Genomic DNA, 16,765 nt, shown 5'->3' with positions numbered 1-16,765 from the left:
TAGCAGCTGTCGAAATCCGTTCCCCCACCCCAATAATGAGAGGTGTTGATGTATCGGCTTAAAATATGCTTATTCTATTCTGTGTGTGGATGGAGCTTAAACAGCATCAATTTGATAAATATTAGCCTAGAACCTCAGTGTGTCAGAAATATGGGGGGAACAGAATCCGACGGCAAATAGTTCAGCTGACGAAATCCGTTCCCCCACCCCAATGATGAGAGGTGTTGATGTATCGGCTTAAAATATGCTTATTCTATTCTGTGTGTGGATGGAGCTTAAACAGCATCAATTTGATACATATTAGAACCTCAGTGTGTCAGAAATATGGGGGGAACAGAATCCGATGGCAAAAAAAAAAAAAAAAAACAGCTGTCGGAATCCGTTCCCCCACTCCCTTTATGAGAGTTGTTGATGTAATGGCTTAAAAAATGCTGATTTTATTTTTGTGTGAGGATGGAGCTTAACTTGCATTAGTTTATAGAATATATTGTTTTGCCTTTTATTATGATAGGACAGTATACTATCAAGAAAGTTTGATAAACCGGGACTTGAACTCTGGTCGCCCAAAGCTAAAAAAAAAATATTGTCAGTGCAGAGTGTACTGATCACTAGGCTATTGGGTTTAGTAATTAGCAGTAATGTGATACATTTTAGAACTGCATTGTGTAAGAAACATAGGGGGAACAGAATCCGACGGCAAATAGTTCAGCTGTCGAAATCCGTTCCGCACCCCAATGATGAGAGGTGTTGATGTATTGGCTTAAAATATACTTATTCTATTCTGTGTGTGGATGGAGCTTAAACAGAGTGGTGTTGATGTAATGGCTTAAAAAATGCTGATTTTATTTTTGTGTGAGGATGGAGCTTAACTTGCATCAGTTTAAATAATTATGATAGGACCGTATAGTATCAAGAAAGTTTGACGAACTGGGACTTTTGAAAGGTTATAAAATTATGTTGTTGTTTTTTTTTCAAATAGTTTTTCTGTAGTTCAATATAAAAATATACATTTATTTTATTTTTAAAACGATTGTTTCCTGTTAGATAAGCAGACAGCACAGCAGCCAAATTATGTGGAAATCTTAAACAACCCACAAAGGAAATGGTGTGACTATTGAAATCAATGCAAATGTTGTGTGGTTGATCCCTTGCGTAAATGTGATTCGACTGTGTGTGCCAAAGTTGTAGGGGTGATTTCATCATGATGCAGACCGCCAGCTTGAGTAGGTGTTGTTTTTGTAGAGTGAGATATAGTGTGTGTGAAACTTACTAGTCAAAAACCCTATGCAATATTTTGCATTTGTCTTTTAAAACTATTCATCTATTCATAACTCATCATGATTATACAATAATGAAATCAATGAGGTAGAAAGTCACACTTCTTTACCTGTTTGCCTTTCACAAAATCATTATTTATGACACATTCTCCATGAACACTTTCTTATCTGTCCCTAACCTAATGTTTCATGTATAAGAACAGCTTGTAGGACATACAAGCATATAAGCATTATTGCTTCTCTATGTAAATGAACTTGATCTCTGGTTAAAAAATTACTTTCTCTTACAAAGGGAATACAGCAAAGCATTTATTTTATTATTTTGCATTACATTACATGCTCAGAAAAAAAGGAAAGATTACTTGTCAAATTCAAAATATAATAACAGACAATTTCATAATATCCGTGTAATCGTACAATAAATAGTGGACTAATATCTACAGTTAAATTATTATCTAAAGCTTGTCCAGTTTATGGCATAAACAAAATGCATATACATAATTGTAAACAAGTAAGATGAAACTTTTAAGCTGCTTTTTTGTCCAGGTAGCAATAGAGATACATAGACACCCCCATCGCTGCCAACTAGAAAACAAAATACATTGTCAATTGTAGGTAAATAATGTGTCTGTGGCATATGATTGAAGTGCCTATACCATGCATAAGGACATTTAAATGCATTTTGAAAACTGTGAAGATAATAATGCCCCTCGCTACACCTTTTGCTGGACATGCAAGGTGGTAAATTGTTCTGTATACCAAACTAGGCTTAAAGCTACACTGTGTGATTTTTACCCCCATCTAGCGGTGAAATTGTATATGACTACCCAGGGAATATTAGTTTCTGTTCCTCTCAATTCCGAGGGCGTTTTAACTCCTACGGTGGCCGTATTATTCCAAGATTAACATGGCTTCCAGTTATCGACTTCGTCCATGACAATAATAAACAATACGTCTAAAATGAATAAAACTACAGGACAGATGTCAGGAGGTAAACGTCACCCTTGGAATCGGCTATCCCAGCATAATCAGATTAGGCTAACGTTACAATGTGTACAAAGTAAAAGCAATTAAAAATAACTAAAATTTACAGTGTCCTTTTTTTATATAGCTTAAAAAATTGCGCCTTTAAAACTATTCATTACCTGTGATCCGTCGCAGCACAGATTTATGTTACAAGGTAAACAATACTTTTTCACCATTGACGCGAGAATGAAGTTATACTAGAGGTCGTTCTGGCGTTATGCACAACCATGCTATTAGACAAGCAACTATAAAACTTTGAATTTACACAAATGAATTACAACAGGCTGAATTACCTGTCGAGAAGAAAGCAGGCAACCTCGGCGTCCGTTTTAAAATCTTTTCTCCTCATGAGCTCTTTCCATCTGGGAAAAGTTACTCCAATATTGACTATGGTCTTGCTGATTTGTCTGTCGCGTTGACGTTTTAATTCTCTCTTTCAAATGTGAGTACGCACGCACACACACACACACACACCACACTATCTTTCAAATCTGCCGGCACTCGCGAGCTCGCGAGTAATCTCCCCCTCGCATTCGTCACGGTGTCACTGAGTGAAAAACGCAAAAGGCGAAGCTTGAATTTACAGGTATGTCCCTCTTTGGCTAATGTAGTTTCAAGATGGAGGGGCAACATGGCGACCGGCATTCGAACCCCTCACCTGTATGTATTTTCAATGGCAGATTATAAACTTAAGAGAATACTTTATTACTTGAAAGAAGTAAATATACATTAATGAGCACATATATTTTTGAAAGAACTAAGTGTTTTTTTGCTAAGAATCAAAAAAAAAGTTACACAGTGTAGCTTTAACAAATCATGGTAAAGGCTATAGTCAAATCCTGAGAGCTGCTAAACTATACCTACATAAACCCAATACACTTCTTTCAATACATTTGTTATTGTAACAGCATGATGGATGTGTTGTGTTTACCTCAATGGCTGTGACTCCTGCAGCTATTCCTCCCGCAATGTCAACGTTCCTCCGGGTGACCTTAACAATTTGTTTAAAACAGCCCTGGGAAGAGAAACCAATATCAGATGAAAGGGCCCAAATCACATAAACGCACTGCTGTATTACACAGGAGCGTCGGAACGATCTAAACAGTGGTGGGGGGGTCACATTTATACCTTATCAGCTTGGCTCATGAATATTAATAAGGATACATTCGCCTAGTAATTCCTGCAGAACGGATGGTACGTGGGCACTAGCCATAGTCATAGGTTATGATGCCTTCAGCCAATCAGAGCTGTCATCATGACATTTTCCTGTTTTACTCCATAGTGATTGGTTGATTTCTGAACCACATACTACTCTTACTATTTCTACTACCATCTATTTCTGGTATAGGTCTAAGAAGAATAGTAAGCTAGAATCTGGTTTCAAATTCAGGACTAATGAGTCCTTCAAGTAAGCTCAGAAATAGCGTGATTACGAGTTCTGAGTGCACGAAGGGCCGAGAGAAGTTATATTTAAGAGTGGGAAACTCTATATTCTAGATGATAGACAAGTTGCAGAGTTATGACTTTGGTCATGTCGATTTGAAACATTGCAGAAACCTAATAATAACATAATTGCGATAATAAATTAAAATAATGTGACAATACCAGTTTACAGTTTCACAAGTGACTGAAACCAAAAATTATGAAATGAAACATTAAAAATATGATCTTTAATCTATGTAGAGCATATTGAGAGAACAGCAAGTGCGTAGTGAATTATAATGACTGATTTTGAAAGTTATTTTCATTTTGCATGCTTTATTTAATTCATTTTCATAATTTCAAATTCAGATGTAGTTACTTGGCTACTTCAGTGTTATGTTTTCGACTTGAATACATGGCATGTTGAGGTACGAGTTTCCCAGGTGCACTTTAATTCAGCATCAATCATATGCTATTTATGGCTCAGATGATTGGCTCAAAACAATTGTGCCAAGAAGTGCTGCTATCAGAATTATCGACTTCATAATTCCAACTGGGAACCAGATATTATTTTGAAACCAAAGAGTTGAGATGACCCAACCTTTCAACATGCTGAAGTAGAGAAAGGTTTCAGTGGTAAATGTTAGTTAATCTTTTAGCTGTTGCAGACTGGTCATATGCATTTGCGAATGTTTGTACGTGTTTGTTGCATACATGTGTTTATATGGAGAAAAGCTCATGTATTAGCAAGTACTAGAACTTGGCAATTTATACTCATTATTTTTCTTCACACAGCAGCAAAAACTTATAGAATATGATTATTTGCCGAAAAAAACAAAAAGAAGCTAGTTTCTACACCCCTGGTTATACAGCATCTACTGTACTAGCAGCTTTAAACATGTCCAAACTCTTGCTAACTTTTGCAGTGGAATTATTTGATAGAACTGCATGTTTCTCACCACCACACTACTGAAATATGCATTGTCCTCATCACAGGGGAAGAGCGCAGGACCTACACAACAGGTCGGAGGGTAAAGGAACCCATTCTGCTTGTTGTAGTAGGATTCAGAGAAGTCCGTGTAGTTGCTGAAGCCACAACACTGCAACTGTTACACAAAATGAAAGGGCACTAACAGTCAGCTCCATATTCACAAATGGATTTGTAAGGCTAACATATTTATGTTCCCATGTTATACGTGTGATTATTGATCCGTAACACTCTTGAAGGGTTTTCATTTGCCTGTCAAACTCGAGGCAGTCTGTTTAGTAAGCTCATTTTCACATTTACTGTCAACTACACCATACTGGTTTTAATGGCACTTTTGGCCAGGAAATTTGACATGATCGATTCATCTTATTTGACCACATACTGAAAAGCCTGAGGCACAGATCAATACTCATCTATGCATGCATTTGGTTGGCTGTGGCTTACTGTTGTCATGGTTGAGTTCCACAAGTCTGTGAGGATTTGATCTTTCCCATACTGTTCCTTCAGACCTGTTGTGGCCCACGCTCTTAGAATGGTCTCAGTCTTTCGAAATCACAGACAGAAAGGGACAAATGAAAAGGCACACATGAGAACTCGTACTTTTTTTTATTTTACAGCAAACTGCTTTCACCATGTGTCTCCACAAAGCCACTAGCATGTATCATGACTAAATTAAACAAAGGCTCTAGGCAGTAAAGCCATTGCTCTGCAATGCATTTTTTTATTTTAGTTTTTGGCTACTGATAATTTTAAGGTTATTTCTTTATATATTGATGTTTTTGGCTATCAAAGATTTATATTCATTAGTAATTTAATAGCGAAAGCATATGTTAAATGCATGAGTATTATGGCTGTCAAAATTGCATTCACATTATTTTATTTTATTTTTACAAACCTAAGCTTTACAATACACTTTACAAAACACATTAAAAAATACTTTACAATAAGGTTCCATTTGTTAAATTGTTAAAATTGTAAAAAAAAAAAGAAAAAAAAAAAAGTTAAAGCAGGGCTATGGAGTTTCAGGAATTTCTTCGCTGTATTCTCGCTTTTTGCTCGCAGTTTCTCTATAGAGCTCCCCCTACAGCTTCGGAATAGATATTTGACAACACTGTCGAAAAACTCGTTGGCGACTCTCAGATACCAGAGGCTATAGATCAACGACATCAAAGCAGATGGGACATTCTTTAAAACGTATTCTTCATTCAGGTTCGAACAGCATGAGGGAGCGCAATAATGACAGAATTTTAGCAGATTTTTTTGCTGTAAAGCAATTCGTTACATCGCGAGACCTGATATCACGCGATACTTCCTGACGCTGAGGAAGTGCCTATAGGAAGTCCCGCCGGCCCAAAGTTGCAAGGGTGGTTTTTCGGCTCACAGGCGCTTGGGGGGGGTGAGATGACCACCATTCAACCCGAAAAAAGTCATATAACTATTCCGATGACACCGAAGCTGTTCGGTTAAGGTAAAAAAGTTACTTAGTACTAACAATTAAGAATACATCTAAATCGTTTATTAAATTTAATGTTATTTCAACATTTACTAATACATTATTAAAATAAAAAGTCATACCTGTTAATATTATTTAATGCACCTGAGCTGACATGAATAAAAAATGAACGATTGGATTTGTATTTAACAAAGATTAATAAATAATGTAACAAATGTATTGCTCATTGTTAGTTAATTTTAGTTAAAGCATTTAAAAAAAAATTACGTCAGCACATTTATTTGATTTTTTAACATTGTCATGTATCAGTAAACCATGATATATTTACTGGTAATGTAGGCTATTTATAAATCAAACTTTGGTAAGATGTTAAACATCTGATTTGAACTTTAATCATTATCAAAGTCAAATATCAATGCAAAATGCAGTAAAGTAGGCCTACAGGTCAGCCAGCGGTAAAAGCAACTTTACACATGCATGATTAAGACCTAAATGTTGGGACAGTTGCTATATTATTGAATTAGAACACATTTGCACATAATTCTGTGTGTGCATTTCCTGTGCACTTTGATGCATAAAGAACACCATTACATCATTTTAACATAAAAACATAAGTTTTAACATAAGTTTAACTAATAAAAGTTTTTTTTAGAACTGAATGTGTGATAACAAATAATGTGAATGCATTGGTGCTGCATATGCTTTGTGAAGTAAAATATTTGTGATGCACGCTTGCATTTGCTTTATCGTTCTCTCTCTCTTCCCTCACTTTCTCCCTTCTGTCTTATTAGTTGGAATTTGATTAATAAACCTAGATGAGTTTTAGTTACAAGGACTCTGTTGCTAGGTGTTACTTGTGTGTGTGTGTGTTTGTTGGGAAAAGTGGGGTCAGCAAGAGTGGTCTTCAGCACATCCATGTCTGTGGGGATGTGCAGACAAAACATGATTAAAAGTGCTCCCCCTCCCACCTATGAAGCTGTGGAAGCTACACAGATCAGTAGAGTTATTCCATTTAAGATAATCCATCAATGTCTGGTGGAATTCCCTCACAATCTAGACAGGACAAAGCACTGTAAGGCAAAGGAGCGATTGCTAATTGCTGATCTGAGACCAGTGCATACGGCACAGAATTCCTTTTATAACGTCAACTGAAAGCAATGCAATATAAAAACGTTACTTGAATGTGCTTTTTCTAATCATAATAACAATCTTTAATTTAAACAGTGAAAATGTTATTGCCAAACGATACCACATCAGCTAAATGTTATTGAAATGGGAGTGATTACATTTTGGATCGCACAATAAACAGCTCTGACCAATTGAACATTAAAAAACATAATCTCCACAACGATTTGGATTATTCCATAACAATTTTACATGTTAATGTAAACATGTAATGCTATTTAGTTCCATACTGTGTGATTCTGATGATTTTGTGAAGCCTATTTTTTATCGAAACTACAATGGAGCAGCTGCTCAAAGACTTGCACATGAATTATTAAAACACCAATTTCTTCTGTCATGATAATAAATAAATGAATGAATGGATAAACGTGTGATGGTGACAAACAGCACATTAAATGGGCATTTGCATGCTTAATCATTCCTCCAAATGATTTAGCTGATGTATAACTCACAAGAATGTCCTGCACTCTTCCTTTCTGGTGACTCCCCAGTAGCATTAACCGCTCTGGCTTGTTGATGAAGTACCATGTTTCATCCAGATAGCTATATAAATGATGTTTCAGGAACAAACTGATTCTACGCTTGCATAAATGCCTAGAAGACTATTTAAAATCCCAATGGAATAGATCCACAATTACCAAACACCCCAAATATACAGTGTGATACTTTTTTTTCATTACAAATTATGACACCATAACGTGTGAAACTAAACTACACTTAGTATTTTTTTTATTAGTGTTTAGTTGTGTTTAGTGATTTAATTAAAATCTTTTTAAAATTGTTAAATTAAACTTAGAATATTAAATAATAATTTCGTATTAATTTATTATTATTATTATTAATTTTATTTTAATTTTATTTATAGGCGCTACACTCAAGGAAACCTTATAAACACAGTAAAACAATCAACATTAAACAACAAATAATCATGATTACAGCCTGGACAGACTGGATACAAGCATAAAAGCAATCACATAAAAGCCTGTCTAAAAAGTTGGATCTTAAGGAGAGATTTAAAAACAAGAAGACTTTCATTGTTTTGCACATCCTGGCAACAAGTTCCATAAATAAGGAGCTGCAAGACTGCTCGGAACCCCATAGAAGTAGTGTGAATTCGAGGGACAATAAGAGTGAGTGCAGAAGATGATCTTAAAGTACGAGTGCAAGTGTAGATAAGGTCATGAAGTATGAAGGGGCAAGATTATTGAGTGCCTTGTTCTGTAAGAAGAAGGATTTTCAACTCAATACAATATTTAACTGGGAGCTATTGCAAGAGTTGTAATATGGGAGTAATGTGTTCTGCAAAAAAATTTAGCAGCTGAATTCTGCACTAGCTGGATTTTGTAGAGAAGCTTTGAAGGTAGGCCATAAAAAAAGAGCGTAACAGTAATCAATTTGAAAAGTAAGTAAAGCATGAACAAGAATCGCAGTGCTTTTTACTGAGAGAGCCGGAACAAAGTCAATTAATATTACGTGGAAATATGCAAAGTGAATGACACTGTTTATATGTACTTCGAATGATAAAGTACTGTCAAAGAAGATGACACCCAAACTTTTAACCTGCTTCGAAACAGACACTGGAAAATGATCAATATTCAGAGGAACATTTAAATTTGACCAGATTGTTTTTTAAACCAACAAGAAGAATGCCTTTAAGTTTAAGAAGTTTTGATGTAAACCACTCTCAGCTAAACAATCTGAGAGGATCGATGGAGAAAAAGTAGAGGTAGGTTTGGAGGTCATCGGCATAGCAATGGAATTGAATACCAAATTTCCTAAAGATATTGCCAAGGGGTAAAATATAAATAATGAATAAAAGAGGACCCAAAACTGAGCCCTGCTGAACACCAGTATTGACATATAAAGGCTTTGATCTAAACTGCTTCAGCTGTACAAATTGAGCACGACCTGTAAAATAAGATTGAAACCAAGTCAAGGGGGTAACAATGATTCCAATAGACTCCAATCTGTCTAACAGTATCATACTAGATAGCATTAAATGCTGCACTCAAATCGAGCAGAATAAGTATAGATTAAAGTCCAGGGTCTGCAGCTGACAGTAAGTCATTAGAGATCTTAACTAGTGCAGTGTCAACACAATGATATGGACGTAAATTGAAATTGCTCATACAAACAATTATCAAAAAGATGATCCCAGACCTAGGCTGCTACAATCCTTTCCAGTATTTTAGAAAGAAATGGTTGATTTGAAATGGGGCCAAAATTATCAAGTTACTTGAATCAGCCCCCGTTTTTTTAAGTATAGGAGTTACACAGTTGTTTTCAGTGAAGACGGACCAATACCATAAACAAGTGAAGTGTGTATGATGTCAGTAATCAGAGAAGAGAGAGAAGGTAAGCAGGCTTTAACCAAGTACTTTGGAATAGCATAAAACATGACAAGTGGTAGATTTAGATTTTTGAATAATATAGACCACTTCCTCCATGCCTGGAAGTTTGAAAGGAAAGAGTAGAATTTAGAGGTTGATCAGAACAAGAATTGATAAGACAACCATCTAAATTTGTTACAGACATTTGTTGATGAATATTGTACAATTTTCTGTTAAAAAAATACATAAAAGCTTCACAGAGATCAATAGAGCACAGATGGGAATGAAAAGAATCAGGTGGCTTTAAAATATTATTTACCACAGAAAAAAAGCATTATATATATATATATATAGGTTTAACTATTCGAATGCACTAAATGAGATTGCTGTCTGTTAAATGGAAAATTCAGTTTTTTAATTTGCCCTAAAAGGCCTTTGTGTTTTTTAATTAAATGGCATTATTCTCTTAACATACCCTCCATAACTCATTTAAAGTTGTTGTAATTATTATACATTTCACTAAATGGGTGAAGCTCTGTATGTAAATCGCCTGTTTTGCATATAAAATGCCTAAACGTCAATATTGTAGTGCGATAAATTGCTCAAAGTGAGAGTGCTGGCATAGCGCCTGAGGCAATCTGGGAGTTATTAAGTGGCTGAATGTGCTGGAGCCATTTCAAACCCCCTAATTTAATGATGGCCAGAGTATGATGGGAATTTACATGCAGCTAAAATGAAAAGAGAGACAAACAGTGAGTGGGGGGATGGGGAGGCTTGGCAGAGAGGTCAGTGGTTTAGGGGAAGACTCACATATGAAGAATAAACCAGTGATACTATTGCAGCTGCCGCCTCAGCAATGCAAATGATCAGGATGATGGAGAAGAACTGGTTGCACAGAGCAGAAGAGAGTGAACATACAAACAAAACTAACGTAAAAACATTATATTCATATGGCACTTTTATAATAAGAAATAAAATGATTGAGATTTACCATTATAAGAAGGCATTTGCTCTCTTTCTGAGCTCCGCAGCACCCCAGCATTCCGAGTAGAGTCATAACTGTTCCAATAGTGATGCTGAACATTCCCACATTGACATGACTCAGGTACTGATCAGTAAAGGGTGGCAAAACTTCCATAAAGGAATCGTTCATCACAGTCACCCATATCCCTGCAGTTGCCATACAAATCCCCGCCAACTGTCAAAAAAATAAAAAAATAAAATATTTTTTTACTTCCGTACACCATTGCATTTTAACAGTAAACTTTGCAGTTGTTGTAAATGTTAAATACTGCAGTTTGGACACTTTCATTCTGAACAGACTGGCTGTTTACAAAAGTTAAGTAAATTGACGCTTTATCTTTACTCTGGGGATCTGGAAAATTGACGCTTTATCTTTACTCTGGGGATCTGGAAACAAAGCTTGCTTCTTCACAACTGTAATTGCGTGTGTACTGTATATGATGATTATATTGCCCGTGTGCTGAAAAAGACAGATTAAACCCACTGGCTACAGACACACACCAAAGCAGAGGCGTATAGTAGCATACTAGCGTTTTGGGCAGCACTGAGCGGAGTTTTGGCACTGTAGAGGACATGTGACAGCAAATTCATGCGTCTTTTTAAGTGTCAACCACGCTTTTTGATGTTTATAATGGGGTACCAAATACAGACCACCACAAGGAGATTTACAGGGTAAGTGTCTTTTTGTTGTTGTTAATCACAGTAATCATGTAGTCTTCAAAATAGAGTAAATGACTTATGAAAATATCTTAAAAGAAATGTTTGCATATGAACTGTATCAAGGACAGTAATGTGACTAGCTGTAGGCTACAACCTTTTGTATATTTCAAAACAAACTGAAATCTGATACTAATATGTAACTCATATTTTAGTTCATGAAACATAACCATACCTCATGCTCAAGTTGTTTTGCTATAAGCTCTAGTTCACACAAAAGCTTTATGACCAGAGGCATGTATCAGTTATAGTCATTTGGATTCGGCTTCTTTATCGTTTGCATTTTCCCATGACCTTTTATTCTCACCATTACGTTGTACGATAAGAGGCCCTGCATGGATTTCCCATTATTGCCAGAGTGTACCTGAGTTATGTGTGTTCTGCCATAGAGGTAGGTCATTCAACAACGGCAATGGCTCAATAGAAAACCAAAGGGTACCCTTAATGGCCACAAGCCTGCAGGATTAGGTGCTCGACTGCTCATTTATGTCACTTCCAGGACTCTTCACAGACAATATGTCTGACACATAACCAGGTCTGTTTATGGCATGGATCTCCTGGTAATGATGGAAACAGTGTTTTTTTGTCATTCGGTGTCTTCTGATGTATCAAGAGCCAGATGCAACACCACGGTTGCCTCATTTAACTGTGAGACGAAGAGCTTTATTCATCGACTCTGCCTATTTCAAGTGATGCCTCCAAGCAGAATGATACCATCCAATCAGATCCCAAAAGGTCTAAGCCCCAGAACACATTTTGGGGTGGTTTGGGTTAATGAGTGGATTGTGTCAGTATGTTAATTCACAGTTGGTGCCATAACCTCTGAAACCTGATATGTTCTGTCAGACTCAATCAGGGCTGTCAGGGCCATTCACATCTAACTCAGCTGGCTGACAGCTGAACATGAAACACTCAATACTCCTTCCTGTCAATGTTTATTTTTTCTGGATGAGAATCATTTTTAAAATTTTTATCATTTCCCGTTTGAGCTCATGGAGCTTTGGGAATTGTTTGAGTGTTTTAGCAGTTTAATTGTCAGCTTTTGATAATGGGCACATCTCTAAGCAAATAGAATGTGACAGGCATATTACCTTCAACTTCTTTTCTTCAAAGTTTCTCTCTTTCTGCTATAATTATTTCTGCTGTTTTTATTGTTTTTCTGTGAGTAATGCTTTGATAAAATGCTACCATGCATGGCTTAATGTTGGAAATGGCACGTCAAAGGAAGATGCACCTGGAGAGATTACATGGAAATAAGATTGTGTGTAAGGGTATACTAAGGAATGGAATTGGCACACCACATTGAAGGTGAGGAAAATAAGTTGGATTTCCATGGTATTACACTGGGATTTATGAAGACCAATGTGCAGGGGGATCTAAATTGAAAAAAAGACCGTATGGGCTGTCTTGCTGAATGTAAGACGAAATAAGTCAAATATTTTGAATATAAGAACCCTTAATTTAGTTGTATCAATATGAGCTGTTGCTTTGTTGGAGCGTCTTGGCTCATATTTTACCCAACAACATCAAAATCAGTTGTTGTAACTATTTAAAGTCCCCCAGTAGTCAATCATTTTCTCTCTTAAAACTCATCTTTGATCACCAAAATGACATATTTAAACTTTTTTTTTCCTTGTAAAAAAAAAAGAAAAAAAAAAGCCTTATAATAGCATGAATGTAACTACACCCTTGCCTCAATTAGTATACGCGGTTCTATGAATATGCAAACTAGCCCCGCTCTAGCCAACTCGTTGTCGATCACACGTTGACTTGATTGGTTACATGGTAGTTTGTGACGTCAGAAACACCAGCGATTTCAAACCGCATTTTTTGAGACTGTCTTTGATTCACTGGAGTTTTAAGGAGAAAATACTCAGCAATGGTGTTGACTCATGAATTTGCACATGGTTTGTATCAAAGCATATTAAAAACACCACATAGACAAATAAACAACATTAAAAGTGTGATTTTCACCACAGCACAGGGGGACTTTAAGTAATATTCTATGGGAGTATTTTCACTTGGACACTTCATATGTTTTTATTGATATCACTGATTTTATTGATAGCTATCCTATCATGTAACGCTAAAGTGCAAGTACCCTCCAAGATGCATTTGAAATGGATAGCAATCCGAACACAGCTCAAGAGGTGGTTTCAGACTCAACTTAGCCAAATGTTAGTGCATTTAGTGGTTGTTCAGGCTGCATACATAAAGCCCCACCCCATAGGGTGCAAATACCCCTATAGCATTCAACTCTAAACCTCCAAAAACTTAAACACCTGCATAATTTGGCATTCTTCTGGGTCTGATTCATATTTAGCAGAAAGTCCTTTAATGACGTAAAATATGGTTATCATCCACCTCACAAAATCTGCATTATTTGCAGCATATTTGACAGTACAGGCCAGTTCACATCAAAAACGATAATATTCTGTTTATAATAAACACCCGCTGCAGTTATATCATCGGCTGTATTAAATGCTCAAGCATCAGATGAATGGATTCCGATTGTCTGTCAATGTTTTTTTTATTGTTCATTAGCTGAAAAAAAAAGTTCAGAAAGTTTTTTTAAATGATACAGTTCCTCTGTATCGTTATGGTTATAACTGTGGTGTGGACTTTACAACTTCCATAGATTTAGAATGATTATTAAAACTTTATAGTTATCATCATAGTTATTGTCCTTTGTGTGAACGGGCCTTAAATATTTAATGCAGGAAATAAACATTTCACATAATGCCAATGCGCACAGCATTACTAACCATGAATGCGCTCCATAATCAGTGGACACATAGTAAAACAAAACAAGATTCTAGTTTGTGAAAAATACTTTATCTAGTGTTGACCAACCATTGCTTTTGAATCACTATGTCAGACTCAAGACTAATTAACTAACTGATTGATTTACTGTATGTTGAATTCTGACAGAAGGCACAGTTGTACATTTCTCTTTTTTTCTGCTTTTAATTGACATAGAATTAATTATTTGCAGAAAACCTTGACCTCTTATTCGGTATAACACATGTAAGTCTTGACAAGTATTAAGACTGATACGTCAGTAGTAGATCAGATAAATTGTTCACCAGATAGAAACCAACAGTATGCTGTTCTAGCAATACTTCGAATGAAATATTGCACACTGTTATGTATGCTTTCACTTGTTCCAGTATCTACAGCCTTAAAAACCTCCTGTCCCACCAAGCAACCCAGCATACCATCATTTCAGGCACTTGCAGACTTTAACTCTCAAACAAAGTGGCTGTGAACAATAATGAGATGAAAATTGTTGCATGTGAACAAGTGTGGCTGCCTTACATTCACACTTTGATTGTGATCATCAAGACTCCACCATGGAGCAATGAAACATTTTCTAATGGATTCGTGTTATCGGTTTGCATTAGTTCAATTTATGTGTGGACTGTGTGCGTTTGTTGTAAAGAGAAGAGTATAAATTATTTATTGCTCATTCGGAGGCAGGCTGAATCTATTTCATTCTTTACACCCCACATAAAAGTCTCAGTCAATGAATAAAGAAATGCAATTATTCTTCTAAACACCCCTCTCCCCGCACTCAAATGTAAACATTTAATGAGAAAATAAAGCATACTTACGCAGATAAGCAAGTTAAACACAACCATCACAACTTTGACAAATGTGAAGCAGCCCATTTTATTCTGTAATGAAGCAATAAACATAAATAAGATTCAGAGCTGCATTTCATAGTTTGATTGTTTTCACACACACACACACCCGACATGTAATAAATAAGCACTTAAGCTGCTTAAATCCATTTGAATCCAATTTTGTTTAGCTTATGTAAAAGCAACTCACCTGTTTCGATCCAAAGCGCACTAATAGATGTAATGTTGAGTGAGCTGTTAAGTGAATAGACAGAGATAAAAGAGACAGAATGAGAGGGAAAGAGTGGAAGAGACTTGAACAGGTGAGATGGGTGTGGTTTGGATATAACATAGCTGGTTAAAATGGCTTTAATGTGGCTTGAGTGTCATATGATTTGCATTGCCCTGCAGTCAGAGTGGTTTCCAATGTGGATTACCTCCATGATGTCACTTAAATGCATATGGTCCAAAATCTCCCACACACATAATAATCATTATGATAACAATCATTTTACTGTTTTTCTTGCTTCTGAATGGTAATGATTAGCTAAAGTCATTTGAAATGTACTCATGACACCAATTCAAAAATAAAATAAAATTGTTCCAATGTCAAAGAGTATCCACAGAGAAAAGGTCAAGGAGAAAGTAGAACCAAAAACATGGTGAGTGCTGTCTTTAAGGTTGACTTTGATCAGTACCTATCAGGTGTTGTACATATTCCTTAATTTCCTTTGTGTACTTTTTTATGTGTGGTTTCCTTTGTTCTTTTGTACCAAAGGAAATGTATCTGCCAATAGAGGGCAGTATTGCAGTGCAAAGGCTCTCAGCTTGGATGGCTTCAATGGTTCACCATTGTGGTATCTTAGATACTTGGAGATGATTGATGGTCCCTTAGAGGAAGAAAATGTCTTTGTCCAGTTTTATCCATAGGAAAACAAAACAAAGAGATATAAAATCCCCTCAGCAAATGATTTTGAAGATTTGCTGGAATAATCTAAAAAAAAAAGCCAATAATAATAATAAAACAAATTATACATATACATGCATGTATATATGTATATAGTTATTTAAGGAATATATGTATGTATGTATAGCCACTTTGCCTTGCATGTCTCATCTATCATACCTTTCTCTTTACCTATATACTTTCCACCTTCTCTCATTCTCTTTTCTACCTTTTCCTACTCCTAGTAGTATTTTTTTTTAAATCTAAAATTATCATTGCCTGCAAATTGTTACATCTTTCACAACTCTGTTTGCTCTATACTTTTTTCCTTTACCTTCACTCAATCTCATTTCCACTTATTCGCCTTCCGATTTTCATGGCCAGCATTATTTGACATTTCTCACACATCTAAGACTGGGCCCTACAGGCGAGAAAATCACATAAAGAAAAAAAAATTGATAGATTGCCTGGTGCCACCTTGCCAGAGTTAAACACATATCAGCAGCAGCCCTCTTCGTAATATCACTTTAATGGTCCTATTGTGAGTTATGACAATCTCGCCAATCCCATCATTAACCCATCCAGTCCTTAATCTCACCAAGAAGAGCACCTGTCAGACATCATTAGGAATTAAAGCAGTTAATAACCTCCAGACATACAGTAGTCCTGTATTTTGGGGAGGGGGAGAAATAAAATATTAGGTGGACACTTTTTCATCATAAGTAAGGCAAGTGTCCCAAGCGAAAGAAAATTCAGCTATATCAGCGGAGCCAGT

At 36.1% G+C, this 16,765-nt stretch overlaps 1 protein-coding gene across 1 annotated transcript; it reads right to left on the bottom strand.

Moving 5' to 3' along the window:
• Positions 1–1,802: 1,802 nt before the first annotated feature.
• tspan1 (tetraspanin 1) lies at positions 1,803–15,314 on the bottom strand (the record flags this gene model as incomplete). The annotated part of the gene is made up of 8 exons (XM_079884063.1): positions 15,256–15,314; positions 15,036–15,098; positions 10,673–10,879; positions 10,492–10,566; positions 5,158–5,256; positions 4,685–4,831; positions 3,235–3,318; positions 1,803–1,862 (listed from the first exon to the last, which is right to left on the bottom strand). Exons 2-8 carry the CDS (start codon positions 15,090–15,092, stop codon positions 1,803–1,805), a joined length of 729 nt encoding a protein of 242 aa, XP_079740189.1. The 5' UTR covers positions 15,093–15,098; positions 15,256–15,314.
• Between the last annotated feature and the right edge of the window lie 1,451 nt (positions 15,315–16,765).

The sequence above is a fragment of the Squalius cephalus genome (genome assembly GCF_949319135.1).
Source record: "Squalius cephalus genome assembly, chromosome: 10".
Classification (NCBI taxonomy): domain Eukaryota; kingdom Metazoa; phylum Chordata; class Actinopteri; order Cypriniformes; family Leuciscidae; genus Squalius; species Squalius cephalus.
Note: the sequence above shows the minus strand (reverse complement) of the source record. Positions and strands in the feature narration are given on the sequence as shown.